The sequence below is a fragment of the Bufo bufo genome, chromosome 9 (assembly GCF_905171765.1).
Source record: "Bufo bufo chromosome 9, aBufBuf1.1, whole genome shotgun sequence".
Lineage (NCBI taxonomy): Eukaryota > Metazoa > Chordata > Amphibia > Anura > Bufonidae > Bufo > Bufo bufo.
In genome coordinates, this window is record NC_053397.1 from 28,192,103 (window position 1) to 28,207,293 (window position 15,191).

Consider the following 15,191-nt stretch of genomic DNA (forward strand, 5'->3'; position numbering starts at 1 on the left):
AAATTCGTCTTTTTTTTTTTCAATCTGTACTGTTATTCCACTTTGGCATACTCCTCCCCGACAAGCGTCCCCGTCACCATGGGAACGCCTGTGGGTTAGAATATACCATCGGATCTGAGTTTTCACGATCTCAGGGAAAACTCAGATCCGATGGTATTTTCTAACCCACAGGCGTTCCCATGGTGACGGGGACGCTTGTCGGGGAGGAGTATGCTAACAAATGTACAGATTGGAAAAAAAACAAAATTCCCTATATTGCTATATATTCGTTTTTTAGAATATTCGTCATTTTTTTTCCATATGAAAACATGATTCCTTCCTGCTTAAGTTGCTTGTGGGCCAATGACTCATTGACCCACAAGAAAAAGGCAGGGAAGAATCATGTTTTCAGATGTTAAAAAATGACGAATATTCAATATAGCGAATATATAGCACTATATTTGAAATATTCGCGAATTAGCGAAGTTGCGATATTCGCGATTAATATTCGCTATTCGAATATTCGCGCTCAACACTAGTCTTGAGGAGTCAAAGGGTCAAATATGGTAGAAGGCACAAAAGTGATCTGTCGGAGGCCCACTTTGTCTTAGGTCAGTATTAGACAGTTATTAATTTATCACCAACGCTTTAGGAACAGTTGTGGTCCTGCAGGTAGTCTAAAGCCAGCAACAGGAATACTATATTTGGCAACCAGATGTTTTTGGTCATCAGGTTCCAACATGCACTTTTGCTCAGCTGGACAGGCTTTTTTATTTTATGAAGTCTTGGGGAGATGAGTAATGCTGGCCATATGCATGTATTAGATCGTTCACGTCAACCATGAGATGAGGGGTGCCAAATGTGTTTCCTTGATACCAGCAATGTTCTCAATTGTGTAATGACTTTTCACTTATGAATTTTTGGATTTTCACACTATGATTACATTCCTTGAACGGACTGTTGGTCATCCTGTAACCTTGCATAGGTATCAGTCACCACATCCCTCCTGACATCTATTGTTAAGCATCTTAAGCCAGCTGAAACTACTCTGTGGTCCACAACCTATGGATCTCACCGTGAAGGTCGATGGCTATGAAATTATTGTAGATGTTAGGAATCTAATGTACTGTATATCTAGTGTCTATGGAGAGCTTAAATCGACATTGCTTTTCAATATTTTCTGTTAGGGTATATGTATCTCATAAAGGAGGTTTATCCACTGGGACCACCTTCAATGAACCAAACTACGTAGCCAGCTGCTTTACATGGATAGCCATTCTCTTGAACAGTTGAGTCACATTATTATGACCACATCCTACTTTTGCCGTTAACTCATACAGGAAGTCTCGTCTGGTGAGCCGGCTTGGTGAGTATATAAGGTGTGCGATAGGCTGTCTGTCTGCGGATAGGCTGTCTGTCTGCACACATATCGCTCGTCGCTGCCATGGGTAAAAGGGGCAGTTCATCAGAATTGAAAGAAGGGATGATTATTGGCTTTCGGGCCAAGAGTGGCAGTATTTCTTAACTGTGAACTTTTGCTGCTGTGGTGAAAGTGTATTGTGGGTGGACAAATGGCACCATTGTGAATACGTTATGTGGAAACTGCGGAGCACCACATGCCATTGAGGTGAGAGGTGAATGTCGCTATGAAGGTGTGTGAGGGTGGTCCGAGACATTACAGTGGAGAAGCTTATAACCAAAATGAACCAGGGGACTACCAAATGTGTGTCTAAAACAACAGTTCAGTGAACCCTATGCATAGGGGCGCAGACGAATGGTCACTGCTCCTCTGCTAACGAAATTGCATCAGCAGAAAAGGCTTCAATTTTCATGGCAGTGTCAGAATTGGACCTCTGAAGGTTGGCAAAGGGTTGCCTTCTCCAATGATTCAAGTTTTCTGCTTCATCGAATCGGTGGACATTCGCGAACACCCTGCAACCATTGCTGGAAGAACACAAGAGACTTTCAGAACTCCCATAGAAGTGAACAGAGGGTGGCCACGCTTTTCTCATTCACTTTAAAGGGCTCGTTCTGGAGATAGGATTGGGTCTGAAAGGTGGGGCCCTCACCTATCTGACATTGGTGGCATATCCTAGCTATATGTCCCCAATGTATGAGAGGAGACAACTCCTTTAATGTATACATAGATGTTACCTTTTCTAATACCTTGTCAATACTGTAACATATAAAAATTTGCATAGAATAGACAATCAAAGTTTAATAATAATTGGGTGTCCAATCTTCATCTGAGTGGCTGTGCCTGGTTTTGTGGCTTATCCTATCCAAGTGAATGGCTTCATCTGCCATACCAGGCATAGCTGTTCATTTGGACATTGTGCTGTGTCCATGTAAACAATGAAGGGGATTGCCACAGCCTCTTCATCATCCTGATCATCAGGGGGGGTCCATGAGGTCAGACCCACATCACAAAAACATTGATGAGAGACCATCGATGTCATCGTCCAGGAGAACCCTTTCTATGACATTTAATAGATGCCATCAATGTCCCTCCAGGGTTTGTATAAAAACTAGATGGCACAAACCTGACCTCAGGACATAAATGGACATTTTGACATTTTTGGAATTGTTTTTGGAATAACTGACCGCAATGATTTCACAATAATATTTTGACATCAAGGTCTGGAAAAGCACATGGGTTAGGTGTCTGGTGGGGTAATGGTGGTGTTGCCATGATCGGTTGGCGCCCAAGGTCTCCAGCTTTATTTGGTATTCTTTGTTTGGCGGATTTCATTGAAGAGGTCAGACATTAGAGTCACACTGAGCAGTAGAATCATGAAATCTTCAAAATCCATTTGTCCCTTTTCATCTTCTTCTAGATCTCTCATGAGCTCTTTGTATTTTGGTTTTGTTTCTTGACCCTGTTATGAAAGCAGATTTTTTATGAATTTCTGTGATTTTATCTGAAATTAGTTGTTTTTGATAAAAGAAAAAGTAAATTAAACGGACTCATCTGTTGTCCGCATTTACCTTGGTTCAGCGTAAGTGGCTGTAGCTAGTCAAATGATGGCAATGATGGCAGCAGCAGGAGAGGAGTGTGTTGATCAAATGGTAGAAAGTGACCTTTTCTTATGTAATTATGCTAGCAAAGGCAAGTGCTGAACACTTGGGGAAGCAGAACCGAATGGGTGGCAGAAAGTTCTTTTGTACATTCAATTGGATGTATGAATGAGGATGGAAGTCAAGAATCTGCTGTTCTACTACAGATGCCTGGTGGCAGGGTGGCCAGCCTCTGCTGTATATTGATAACTGCATGTCTGCATAGGGGATAAAGTCAAAAGGAAAAGGGAATATGTACATTGAAGGATTGCAGGGTGGTCGTGACCATGGCAAGAAGCAGTGTATAATGTGATGAAAAAATGAATCCGGCCAGCAGAGGAGGCAATATGGACAATCACAATACATTAGTAAGTGCCTTGTATTAACTTTCACTACATAATAAATGCTATTTTCTGTAGTGAGACCACCCCTTTAATTGTTCTACACCCCCCACCCCTCCTTTGACTGCCACTCCAAATTGTGGTTATTTTTAATATACTGTATGAAAAATAACCGCAATTTGGAGTGGCAGGCAAAGGGGGGGGGGGGGTGTAGAACAATTAAAGGGGTCCTCTCACTTCAGAAAATAGCATTTATCATGTAGAGAAAGTTAATACAAGGCACTTACTAATGTATTGTGATTGTCCATATTGCATCCTCTGCTGGCTGGATTCATTTTTCCATCACATTATACACTGCTTCTTGCCATGGTCACGACCACCCTGCAATCCTTCAATGGTGGTCGTGCTTGCACACTATAGAAAAAAGCATCATCCTATGTGCGCTCCCATGGTCCCAGCCACCAGAGAGGCCAGTGCTTTTCCTATAGTGTGCAAGCACGGCTACCGCTGATGGATTTTAGGGTGGTTGTGACCATTGAAATGAGCACTCCCTGAATTTTATGGTGGCCGTTATGGCACATAACAGGTAGCATTTAGTGTTAGGTTCCCGTCTTACAGAGATCGCCTTGACGTTTGGCAGACGGGCCCAAATAATTTTGTACCAATGTATTTGCCAAGAATCTCAAATTCACAAAATAAGCGCAGCATTTCCTATTTCTATGGCATTATTGTGTATTTATTTGGTTTGCACTCTGCTGTTGCATTGTATTTTTTTCTTCATGGAAATGAGCAGTGTTTAAAGTGATTGAAAAATGAATCAAGCCGGCAAAGGAAGCAATATGGATACTAACAATACATTAGTAAGTGCCTTGTATAAACTTTCTCTACATGATAAATGCCATTTGCTGAAGTGAGACAACCCCCTTAACTTTGGGGATCACGATTTGGAGGGTGGGCGCATTTGGATGCATTGGCAAATCAATTTGCCAGATTTAAAATTAAAGATGGGCAAATTTACTGGAAAAATAAGCAAAAAATATTCTCTGATTGTAGTCTATGGACTGTAAAATTCGTGAAACAATTTAAAGGGATATTACAAGCGTTTTGCACTGAAGACTACTCCGTGGAATGGGTCATCAGAATCTGATCGGCGGTGGTGAGGGGATGCTCCAGGCATCCCCACTGATCAGCTATTTAAAGAGGCCGGAGCCCTTCCTAGGCCAGTGACATCATGTTCATTGTTCACGTGGCCTAGGTGCAGCTCAGTCCTATACAAGTGAATGGGGTCAAGCTGCGATACCAAGTACAGCCACTATACAATGTACGGCGCTGTGCTCAATAAGCTGTGAGAAGACTGCGGCATTCATAAGAGCGTTGCAGTCTCCTCAAACAGCTGATCGTCGGGGGTCCTGGGTGTCGTACCCCCACGAGCAGATACTGATGACCTATCCTGAGCATAGGTTATCAGTATAAAACACTCGGACAACCCCTTTGATTCATGTATTTCTATTTACCCTGGGAAATATCTGGCACTATGGCACATACCAACTGGTAATCCAGTAGTATCTGCGCTCATCCCAGTGGTACATAAGAGTACAGTGCTCAGTCCCTGGCTCTCTAGTCACGCTCTGTCCAGTCCCAGACTGACTTAGGATACTTTCACACGTTTTTGCGGTTTTCTTTTCCGGCGCTGAGTTCCGTCCTAGGGGCTCAAATCCGGAAAAGAACTGATCAGTTTTATCCTAATGCATCCTGAATGGAGAGTAATCCGTTCAGGATGCATCAGGATGTCTTCAGTTCAGTCTTTTTGACTGATCAGGCTTTTCAGAAAACCGTAGCATGTTGTATTTTTACCTCCGGCCAAAAATCCGGAACACTTTGACTGAACGCCGGATCCGGTCTTTTTCCCATTGACTTGCATTAACGCCGGATCCGGCGCCGTGTGTTCAGTCAAAACGGATCCGGCTTTTGCATGTTAAACCCGAAAAATGTGAAAAAAAAATTCAAAGTCCATAAATGGCGGATCCGTTTTTTTCCAATGCATTTTTTCATTGTGATTAAAATCCTGATCAGGATTCAAATGTAATCAGTTTTCACACGTTTTTCCGGATCCGGCGGGCAGTTCCGTTGACGGAATTGAATGCCGGATTCAAACAACGCTAGTGTGAAAGTAGCCTTAGCACACATTGGCTATTTACTTACCTGTAGGCACCAGGGTCACCTGGATCCCGGTGCCTAAGGGTCCATTCACACATCCATAAGGGTTCTGCGGATCCGCAAATTGCGGATCCGCAAAACACAAACACTGGCAATGTGCATTCCGCAATTTGTGGTGCTATAATAGAAAATGCCCAATCTTGTCCGCAATTGCGGACAAGAATAGGACATGTTCAAATTTTTTTTGCAGAAACGGAAGCAGAAGTGCGGATCCGCAAATGCGGATGCGGACAGCACATTCCGGCCCCATTGAAAACTAATGGGTCTGCACCCGTTCCGCAAAATTGTGGAACGGATTCGGACCCATTTTGCGGACGTGTGAATGGACCCTAAGGGACTTCCCAGAGGTCCCTCTGCTACATAAGAAGGCACTAATATTATAAATGGTGCATGGTGCGTAGCGTCCCTGTTAAAGGTTGTGTATTGGGGCCCAGTCGCTTCATGTTACACCTCTACCCCACTACTTACCTGTGTAAAGTTCTGGAAGTGCACGTGCAGCAAATCTTTGACTTCTGCCTTGCTAACTTTCCCATCATTGTCTGCATATAGATTGTACACGAGGACGGCACTGGCAATGGCTTTCTCTAGTTCGGAGCCTTTCCCCAGAGCTAAACATTAGAGAATAAGAGACAATGTGAAACTATTTTTAATCTTTGTACGGCAGAATTGTTACATAATATATAATTATTTCCAAAATCTGTCAATCAGCTTGTATTAATTATGCAGCAGTAGTCACAATGTGAAGATCTTGTGTCATGTGACTCGATGCACTGTGCATTAAATAATTACATTGTGTACAAAAAAAGCTTCTTTTGTTGAAAAGTTATAAAATAACTTACTTTCTGATTATTTTATTCAGAAAGACAATAGATGACCTTGAGAGGTATGTCGACTTTGGCAATCAGTTATGCTTTTTCTACTTAAGTGTAGGTAAGCGAACATGAAGCAACTTTACCACTTGACTTAATTAAAAATCTCCTATACTGAACTTTGTGTCTCCTTGGTGACAACCATATGTTGCGGACCCATTCTTTTCAATGGGGGCCACAAAGGATGCGGACAGCACACCGTGCTTCCGTTCCGTTACTCCACAAAAAAGATAGAGCATGTCCTATTCTTGTCCGGACAAGAATAGGGATTTCTATCATAGGACTGTCAATGTGCGTTCCTTAAAATGCGGAACACACACAAGCCGGTATACGTGTTTTGCGAATACGCAATTTGTGGACCGCTAAAAACACATGCGGCCGTCTGAATGAGCCCTAATCCTTCCCCATCCATCTGGCCTCAGCTCTTGCTGATCGAATGCACCTAGAAGAGAGGGCGAGATTAGACTAGGCACAGGATATGTTTGTGGTCTGCAACCATGGAGACACGTAGGTGCTGTATACACAAAACGGTGCAATGGTTTTAATCAAGACGATTTGTAAAAGTTGCTTTATTTTTATGTTAGATGCGTTGGAGGAATTATTTATTTATTTTTATTTATTTATTTATTTATTTATTTTGCACAAGTGTATATATCCTGTGTTTAAAAACAAATCCAATCGGTTGAAGAGATAGCAATCAAAAAAGGGCCCTGGTAGGATTCCCATCGATGCCCTCATATATAGGCAGTTTCCTGACATTGCTGCTGCACAGAAATGGTAGACTTGATCTTTGTATCATTGGGCATATGAAACAGAAAGAAGTAGTTTTACCTTTAATAGAAGACAGTTGCTTGGAGATTGGAATGGTATTGCTGCCGTAAAACAAAAGCAGAATTTGTACAGCGTTTACTTTCAAAGTAGAAAGAACCGTGATGCATGTTTTTATAGTATGCACTGCATTCTGCTTGCATGCAGCCGCCCCTAGGCGCCACTCCTGCAACCCATGATGGGAGAGTTCTGTGGACAGGGCCAGAGCCATTCCTCTCCCTGGCGCATGAGCAGGCGGATTCAGGAGTTTGCAAATGCGCTAAGGAGACGAATAGTTCTGGCCCTGTCCTGGGCTGCGGAAGTGGAGTCTCCCCCACCAACAACTAGACCGGAAACTTGGTAAGAGACATGACATCAGCTGAAGCAGAATTTTTAGAAGAGGAGCTTCATGTGACTGGGTTCCTGATCTATGCAACTTCGAGACGATAAGTATATTATAAATTTTCTTCAAGATATGAGTAATTAAAAGGCATCTGTCAGCAGATTTGCACAAACCATGTCCCATTATTTCAAACATTTCATGGACTTTTCCAACATCCAAGCAGTTTTGTCCCTATGACACTGGCTGACCTGTTACATGTGCGCTTGGCAGCTGAAGGCATCTGTGTTGGTCCCATGTTCACATGTGCCCGAATTACTGAGAAAAATATAATTTTTATATATGCATATTAGCCTCTAGGAGCAATGGGGGCGTTGCTGTTACACCTAGAGGCTCAGCTCTCTCTGCAACTGCTGCGCCCTCTGCACTTTGATTGACTTTAGGAGAAGTCAGGGCCCAGTGTGATCATGTTTATACTGCCTGGTCCTGTCAATCAAAGTGGAGAGGTCTCGGCAGTTGAAGAGAGAGTAGAGCCTCTAGGTGTAACGGTAACGCCCCCGTTGCTCTTAGAGGATCATATGCATATATTTAAACTTCATTTTTCTCTGTAATGCGGGCACATAGGAACAGGGCCGTTTCTAGGGAATTTTACCAACAGGGTGAAAATTAAAAAAGCTCCCCCCCCCCCTTAAAGGGGTTGTCTCACTTCAGTAAGTTGCATTTATCATGTATTAGTATTACACATGATAAGCTCAGATACAGTGGTTCCGCCGGCAGTGTCATGCACAGCCTTTGGCTGCTATCAGTAATACTTTCCTTTCAATCTACCACAGCCTTCCCAGCACACGATGACATCACACAGATATGATATTTTGACCTTCTCATCGTGGCCGATCTTTGCAGACAGGTTTAGCTTGGCAGGAAATAGCCGCTGAGCCTGCCGGTCGATCAACCACCTAGAACATGACGTCACTTTCTGCTGCTGCTGTTGAGATGCCAGTCACGGCGTCCGTGGGCGAGGCGTGGTGGAATGGGTGGAGGTCAGGGGCGTTGCTAGGGTAGAAAAAGATCCGGGGCCCAAGCCCCAATGAATATGGCCCAACTCTCTAAGTCCCCCCCCTCCTCCCACACCGCATTTTGCTGTACTTGCTATACAGCCCCCCATACCTCTTACATCCAGTGACGTCTTCTTAGATGTGCTCTTTCCTCATCTTCTCCTTTCAGACCAGACCATCATTTTTCAGCCATTTTTCGTCTCTGCAGTTTGACAAAAAAAATCTTAGTGTACTACTTTTCCATCATCCTCCCATCTTCTGGACAAATCATCCTACTTCCCCTAATACTGTGTTGCTGTGCTCACCAATATTATACTGTAGAAACCGATAAACCCCCTGATAGTAGTATCACACAGAGCCCCCCATATAAAATACCCCTTCTTTGTGGCCTCAGTAGATGCCCCCATAGTGCCCCCCAATAATGTGCCAGTAAGAAGTGCCTCGCCATGTGCCCCCCCCCCTTCCCAAATCATGTGCCACAAGTATTGTCCCGTATAAAAATAATAAACCCTTATACTTACCTCCATGGCAGCGATGCGGTGCAGGCCTCTTCCGGCCTGTGTCCTGCGCTGTACGGCTCAGGCGGCGCGATGACGTCATCGCGCCGCCTGCACCGGCCTCTGATAGGCTGTGGGCCTTGTGCCGTCAGAGGAACAAGGAAGGGAGACGCCTCCCCTGCCCTGCCGCAGCACTTCCATCTGTATCGCTGTCCTGAGGACTGCGATACAGATGACTATGGAGATGAACACTTCCACAATGCAAGTGCTCATCTCCCCGATCCGCTCTCCGCCCTGACTCTCACTATATTCTCGGGGGGATCTGCCAGTGGCTGCCAGCCTGTAAATAGATGCCGACGGCGCCCCCCTCTTCTTGCTGGAGACTCGCGTCCCGTGCGGTTGCACCCCTCGTCCGGTTGCAGAAACGGCCCTGTATATGAACATGGGACGAACACAGATGTCTTCAGCTGCCAAGCGCACATGTAACAGGTCAGCCAGTGTCATAGGTACAAAACTGCTGACAGATGCCCTTTAAAATGGGATCGGGGGCCCGCTGGATGTTGGAAAAGCCCTTTACATTTTTGCAATAATAGAACAAGGGTTGTGAACATTTCTGGAGGACATAGATATAATTATTTCCAAGTAATTCAAAGAACACTGAATCTAGAAATGATTGATTAAAGTAAACAAGAAATAACGTGGATCTCGCTATTTGTACACCTCAGCTCTCCAGCGCGGTCCACACCCCTCAGTGCACTGAAGCCCTCATTCACATTTTATAATGAATTTAAAAAAAAATTATTCGAGATTCGAGAACACTGCAACCGATGTTCACAAGACAGGTATAATTTTAATCAGCAGGGTCAACCCCACCAGGTAGGTTTAATGGGGTTGCTCTTGCTGAAAAATGCTCTTATACAATATTTTTGCTTGCCACTTGCTCACACAGCTTATCACAGAACAGTAAGAAGGTGGAGAGGGGACATGGCTACTGATAACAAACAAGTGTGAAACAACTGAAAATATGTCATATTCTAGGTTCTTCAAAGTAGCCACCTTTTGCTTTGATTACTGCTTTGCACACTCTTGGCATTCTCTTGATGAGCTTCAAGAGGTAGTCCCCTGAAATGGTTTTCACTTCACAGGTGTGCCCTGTCAGGTTTAATAAGTGGGATTTCTTGCCTTATAAATGGGGTTGGGACCATCAGTTGCGTTGAGGAGAAGTCAGGTGGATACACAGCTGATAGTCCTACTGAATAGACTGTTAGAATTTGTATTATGTCAAGAAAAAAGCAGCTAAGTAAAGAAAAACGAGTGGCCATCATTACTTTAAGAAATGAAGGTCAGTCAGTCAGCCGAAAAATTGGGAAAGCTTTGAAAGTAAGGGCTATTTGACCATGAAGGAGAGTGATGGGGTGCTGCGCCAGATGACCTGGCCTCCACAGTCACCGGACCTGAACCCAATCGAGATGGTTTGGGGTGAGCTGGACCGCAGAGTGAAGGCAAAAGGGCTAACAAGTGCTAAGCATCTCTGGGAACTCCTTCAAGAATGTTGGAAAACCATTTCAGGGGACTACCTCTTGAAGCTCATCAAGAGAATGCCAAGAGTGTGCAAAGCAGTAATCAAAGCAAAAGGTGGCTACTTTGAAGAACCTAGAATATGACATATTTTCAGTTGTTTCACACTTGTTTGTTATGTATATAATTCCACATGTGTTAATTCATAGTTTTGATGCCTTCATAGTCATGAAAATAAAGAAAACTCTTTGAATGAGAAGGTGTGTCCAAACTTTTGGTCTGTACTGTATATCTGAGTTTTAGCTGTAATAAAAAAGTAAAAAAAACAAGGAAAAGGAGGAAATGCTGGTATATTTATTTTTAACTTTTTATGTGCATTTTCTTTGTTTAGTTTCCCTTTGATGGAGCCACACGTTGTCTTATATCTCTATCTCCAGGTATAACATTTACAGGCATTACTATTGGTTTGGATCTGTTAATAGTTAAACCAGATTATATTTCCAGAAAGCAAACTGTTTATTAATGGCATCGCCTCTGTGCACATTCTAGGAGATTTCTCTATACAAATTCTATGTGGATTTCTCCTATAAAGATTTTCCCACAATGGCTATAAACCATCACACCATACTCAGTAGAATTTTAGATTCTATTTTGCAAATATCTTTTATATTAATATTAAACATGATATACTGACTTACTCTGCAGACCTCAGTTGAATTAGCCAGTGCAGCATGGTGCCCGAAGACGGAGGTCAGCACTCATGTTAACTTTTTATTTTTGCAGAAATATGATCGTACTCTTGCCTACACTTATTCACTATAGTCATCGGGGGCCACCTTAAAGGGGTTATTCCATGAGTATTGAAAAAAACTAAAAACAGACATCATATAATACATGACAATCTCAGCCCTAGGTAAGTTAGTTGACAACTGGCTTAAATCATACGTCCCTCTGGGGATGTCCTTAGAGGGATTGTCCAGGATTTCACTATTGATGGCCTATACTCACTATCTGATTGTTAGGGGACTGACAAACTGCACCCCCACCCATCATCTGATTTGGGGGAACTCTTACACTGGCAGTCAATACCAGAACTGCACAGCTCTATTCATTGTATGTTGGACAGAACTGGTTCCTGCAGTGCTGCTCAGGTTCTCTTCAAGTGGAGCAGTGGAGCAGTTACTAGCCCCGTCTGCTACACCATGGACAGAGTTCAGTAGATCCAGTGCCAACTTCCAGCGTTGAAGATACCCCGAAACAGCTGATTGCTGGACCCCGCCGGTCAGATATTGAAAGGGTCGAATTGGCCATAGACCTTACAGGGAAATGGCCTGGTCGGCCGATGCCCAGGGGGCCGCCTGAGTCCTCCTCATGGCCGGCCAGTAGAAGTTTTTGGGGATGTATTTTGTGCTGCTGGCCGTATTTAGTGATGGACTGTGGTATTTGGCTCTGTTGGGGTGGTATAATGTGCCGCAATATGGTATTGCCGACCCTGCCTTCCATCAATTTGGACCTGACTAGAAAATGGGGCCACTTTTAGTATTTTTTCCAGGACCACTTTGAGTTTCCAGACCGTCCCTGGATATTGATGGCATATCCTGAGGGTAGGCCATCAATTGTGAAAACCTGGACAACCCCTTTAAGACATTTGAGACTTTTAAATGGCAAATCTGCCTATTTATACAGACAGACATCCCTGACCTGGTAACAAAGCATAACCGGTCTACTTTACCATTCAGGAGCCTAAGAAAGCTGAGGGGCCACCTTTCCAGACATGGAATAAACTAAGAAATAGCTAACAATAAAAGAAAAAATGTAGGACAAATCTCAACTTTTTTTGTCATTTCTGCATCACTTTCTTTACTACCATGGACTCGAATGGAACTTCTACACATTGAACTGGATGTAAATATTGGTTGACGTCTCCCCTGCCGGCTGCCCCACCCATGAGTATATGTCCCACCAGAAACCCCCCAACTTCCACCTCAAGAACATAACCATAGGGAGTGCAGAGGAGGCCCTGGTGCCTAAGCCCAAAAAGTACAGAGACCGGTGTAAATGACAGTAATAGGTGGTGGTGGGGGGCATTACCCATTTAGTTCTGCCCCCCTCCCCCAACTATCTAATGAAAGATTAGTTCCAACTGCTCCTCTAAGTCATCCAAACATAAAGGGGACCCCTCACAGCACAGAATGGGAGCGACACCCTCAGAATTAACCCCTTTATTACCTCTTTGGCATTTTCAGTGCAGGCTGAAGTTCTGTTCTGCGATCTAAAGCAAATTGCTGCAATCACTAATGGAATAATTCATGAATGATCCCCAGATCCGGGAGGTTTGTTTCTTTATTTTTTTCTTTTATTAGTTTTTTGTTGGCGTGGTAACTTTGCTAAGCAACTGCTGCATGAAACCGTGACCGGGCGGAGCGCACAGCGTTACGTCTATTTACTTTCATGGCCGCCCTGTATAAAGATAAGCTAACAATGCAGTTACACAATCCTCAGCCACCGAGTGCTACCTACCTACAACTCATCTGTGATTATATGCTGTGCAGAGACATGGTGCTGACGGGAAATCTATCTATCTATCTATCTATCTATCTATCTATCTATCTATCTATTTAATACAGCGTCAGCTTGAAAAGGGTCTTATGTACAGACTGAAACATTGCATAATCAAATCTGAAGGATATTTAACACTGGGTACACTTGGAATTACCCTTTATGCCTTGATGCAGAATAAAGAATGAACATTATGTACTGATTACATTCAGAGTTATTCTTTATGTTTATATTTATTGTGCGCAGTACTGGAGGCCATATCTCCAGAAGGATATTGATACTTTGGAGAGAGTTCAGAGAAGAGCTACTAAACTAGTACATGGATTGCAGGATAAAACTTACCAGGAAAGATTAAAGGACCTTAACATGTATAGCTTGGAAGAAAGACGAGACAGAGGGGATATGATAGAAACTTTTAAACACATAAAGGGAATCAACAAGGTAAAAGAGGAGAGAATATTTAAAAGAAGAAAAACTGCCACAAGAGGACATAGTTTTATATTAGAGGGGCAAAGGTTTAAAAGTAATATCGGGAAGTATTACTTTACTGAGAGAGTAGTGGATGCATGGAATAGCCTTCCTGCAGAAGTGGTAGCTGCAAATACAGTGAAGGGGTTTAAGCATGCATGGGATAGGCATAAGGCCATCCTTCATATAAGATAGGGCCGGGGGCTATTCATAGGATTCAGATATATTGGGCAGACTAGATGGGCCAAATGGTTCTTATCTGCCGACACATTCTATGTTTCTATGTTTGTATGTTTTTGATCTTCACACACATTATTTACTTTAATTTGTTTTAATAAAATTCCACTTATTGTGGATTCGCAGGATTGTGCCTTGAGTTTTGTAGACTATTCACAGGATAGGTTTTCTATATCTGTTATCTGCACACCGCCAATCAGCTGTTGGAAGGGGCCACAATGCTTGGGCAAGTGATGAACGTGAAGCCTCCTCCTTGGTCTCATTAATCGGTCACACAACCTTTGTGAAACTCAGTCCTATTCAAGTGAAAGGGTTTAAAATGTAATACCAAGCACCGCAACTATACAACGTATGGCGCTGTGCTTAGTATGCTATGGACAGGCTACAGCCCAGCGCGGAGGTCCCTCCAAAGAACTGATCAGCGGGGGTGCCAAGAGTCATAACCGCATTAATCAGATATTGATAACCTATCATAATGACCCATTCAGTCATGAAAAAAGAGGACCCTGGTCCTGTGTCCCCTATTTGAATGGAGTGGCAGTTGAATATGTGGGATCTTGCTTCATTCAAGCTCTATAGTTGAGTCCATCATTCCCATAGAGTTTGAATGGAGCAGCAGTGCTCATAACCAACCACCACTCCATTCAAGTAGGAAACACAGGACCCTGTTCTACTGATCGGTGGTGGGCCTAGTGGTGGGGCCCCCAGAGATCAGACACTTATCACCTATTAAACCCTAAATACATTGCAGTCATCAATGCACCGTCCTTATGAAGGTCCAGGCTAAAAATGGCTCACCAGAGGACTAGCAGATCCTTGCTGGGTTAAAGCGTACCTGAGTTTTGAAACAGTTTGCATAATAGCTATGCTTCTTTGTAAAATCACAACTGTGAAGGAATAGGTCTTTTTGGGGCTTCCTTATTATTCCCTGATACAGCTGCACAGCCAGATGCATTTCACTCAGAAGCAGGGGGTGTCTAGAACCACAGGAGATGGTTAAACATGGATAGGTCTTGTCAGACTGCAGAGTTGAGCAACCTGCTGACTTTTTCCATGGAAAACCTGCAGAAATTTTGAGAAATTAAACAATGAATCCAAAAACAGTAAAGCAAAGTGTTTGAAAAGTTACTTCACTCTTCATCTAAACTATAAAGTAGAATAAAACTTTACAGAAAAAACGTTACTGTGAACGCGACCTTGGAGGTCATGTCCTATTTGTGTCACCAATGATGCGAAGATTCATTAAC

At 43.3% G+C, this 15,191-nt stretch overlaps 1 protein-coding gene across 1 annotated transcript; it reads right to left on the bottom strand.

Annotated features, from left to right (window-relative positions):
* Positions 1-2,196: 2,196 nt before the first annotated feature.
* Positions 2,197-13,033, bottom strand: SNTN (sentan, cilia apical structure protein). The gene is made up of 4 exons (XM_040407682.1): positions 12,910-13,033; positions 7,295-7,335; positions 6,063-6,202; positions 2,197-2,858 (listed from the first exon to the last, which is right to left on the bottom strand). The coding sequence occupies exons 1-4, from the start codon at positions 12,918-12,920 to the stop codon at positions 2,700-2,702; spliced, it is 351 nt and encodes a 116-aa protein (XP_040263616.1). The 5' UTR covers positions 12,921-13,033; the 3' UTR covers positions 2,197-2,699.
* Positions 13,034-15,191: the final 2,158 nt, after the last annotated feature.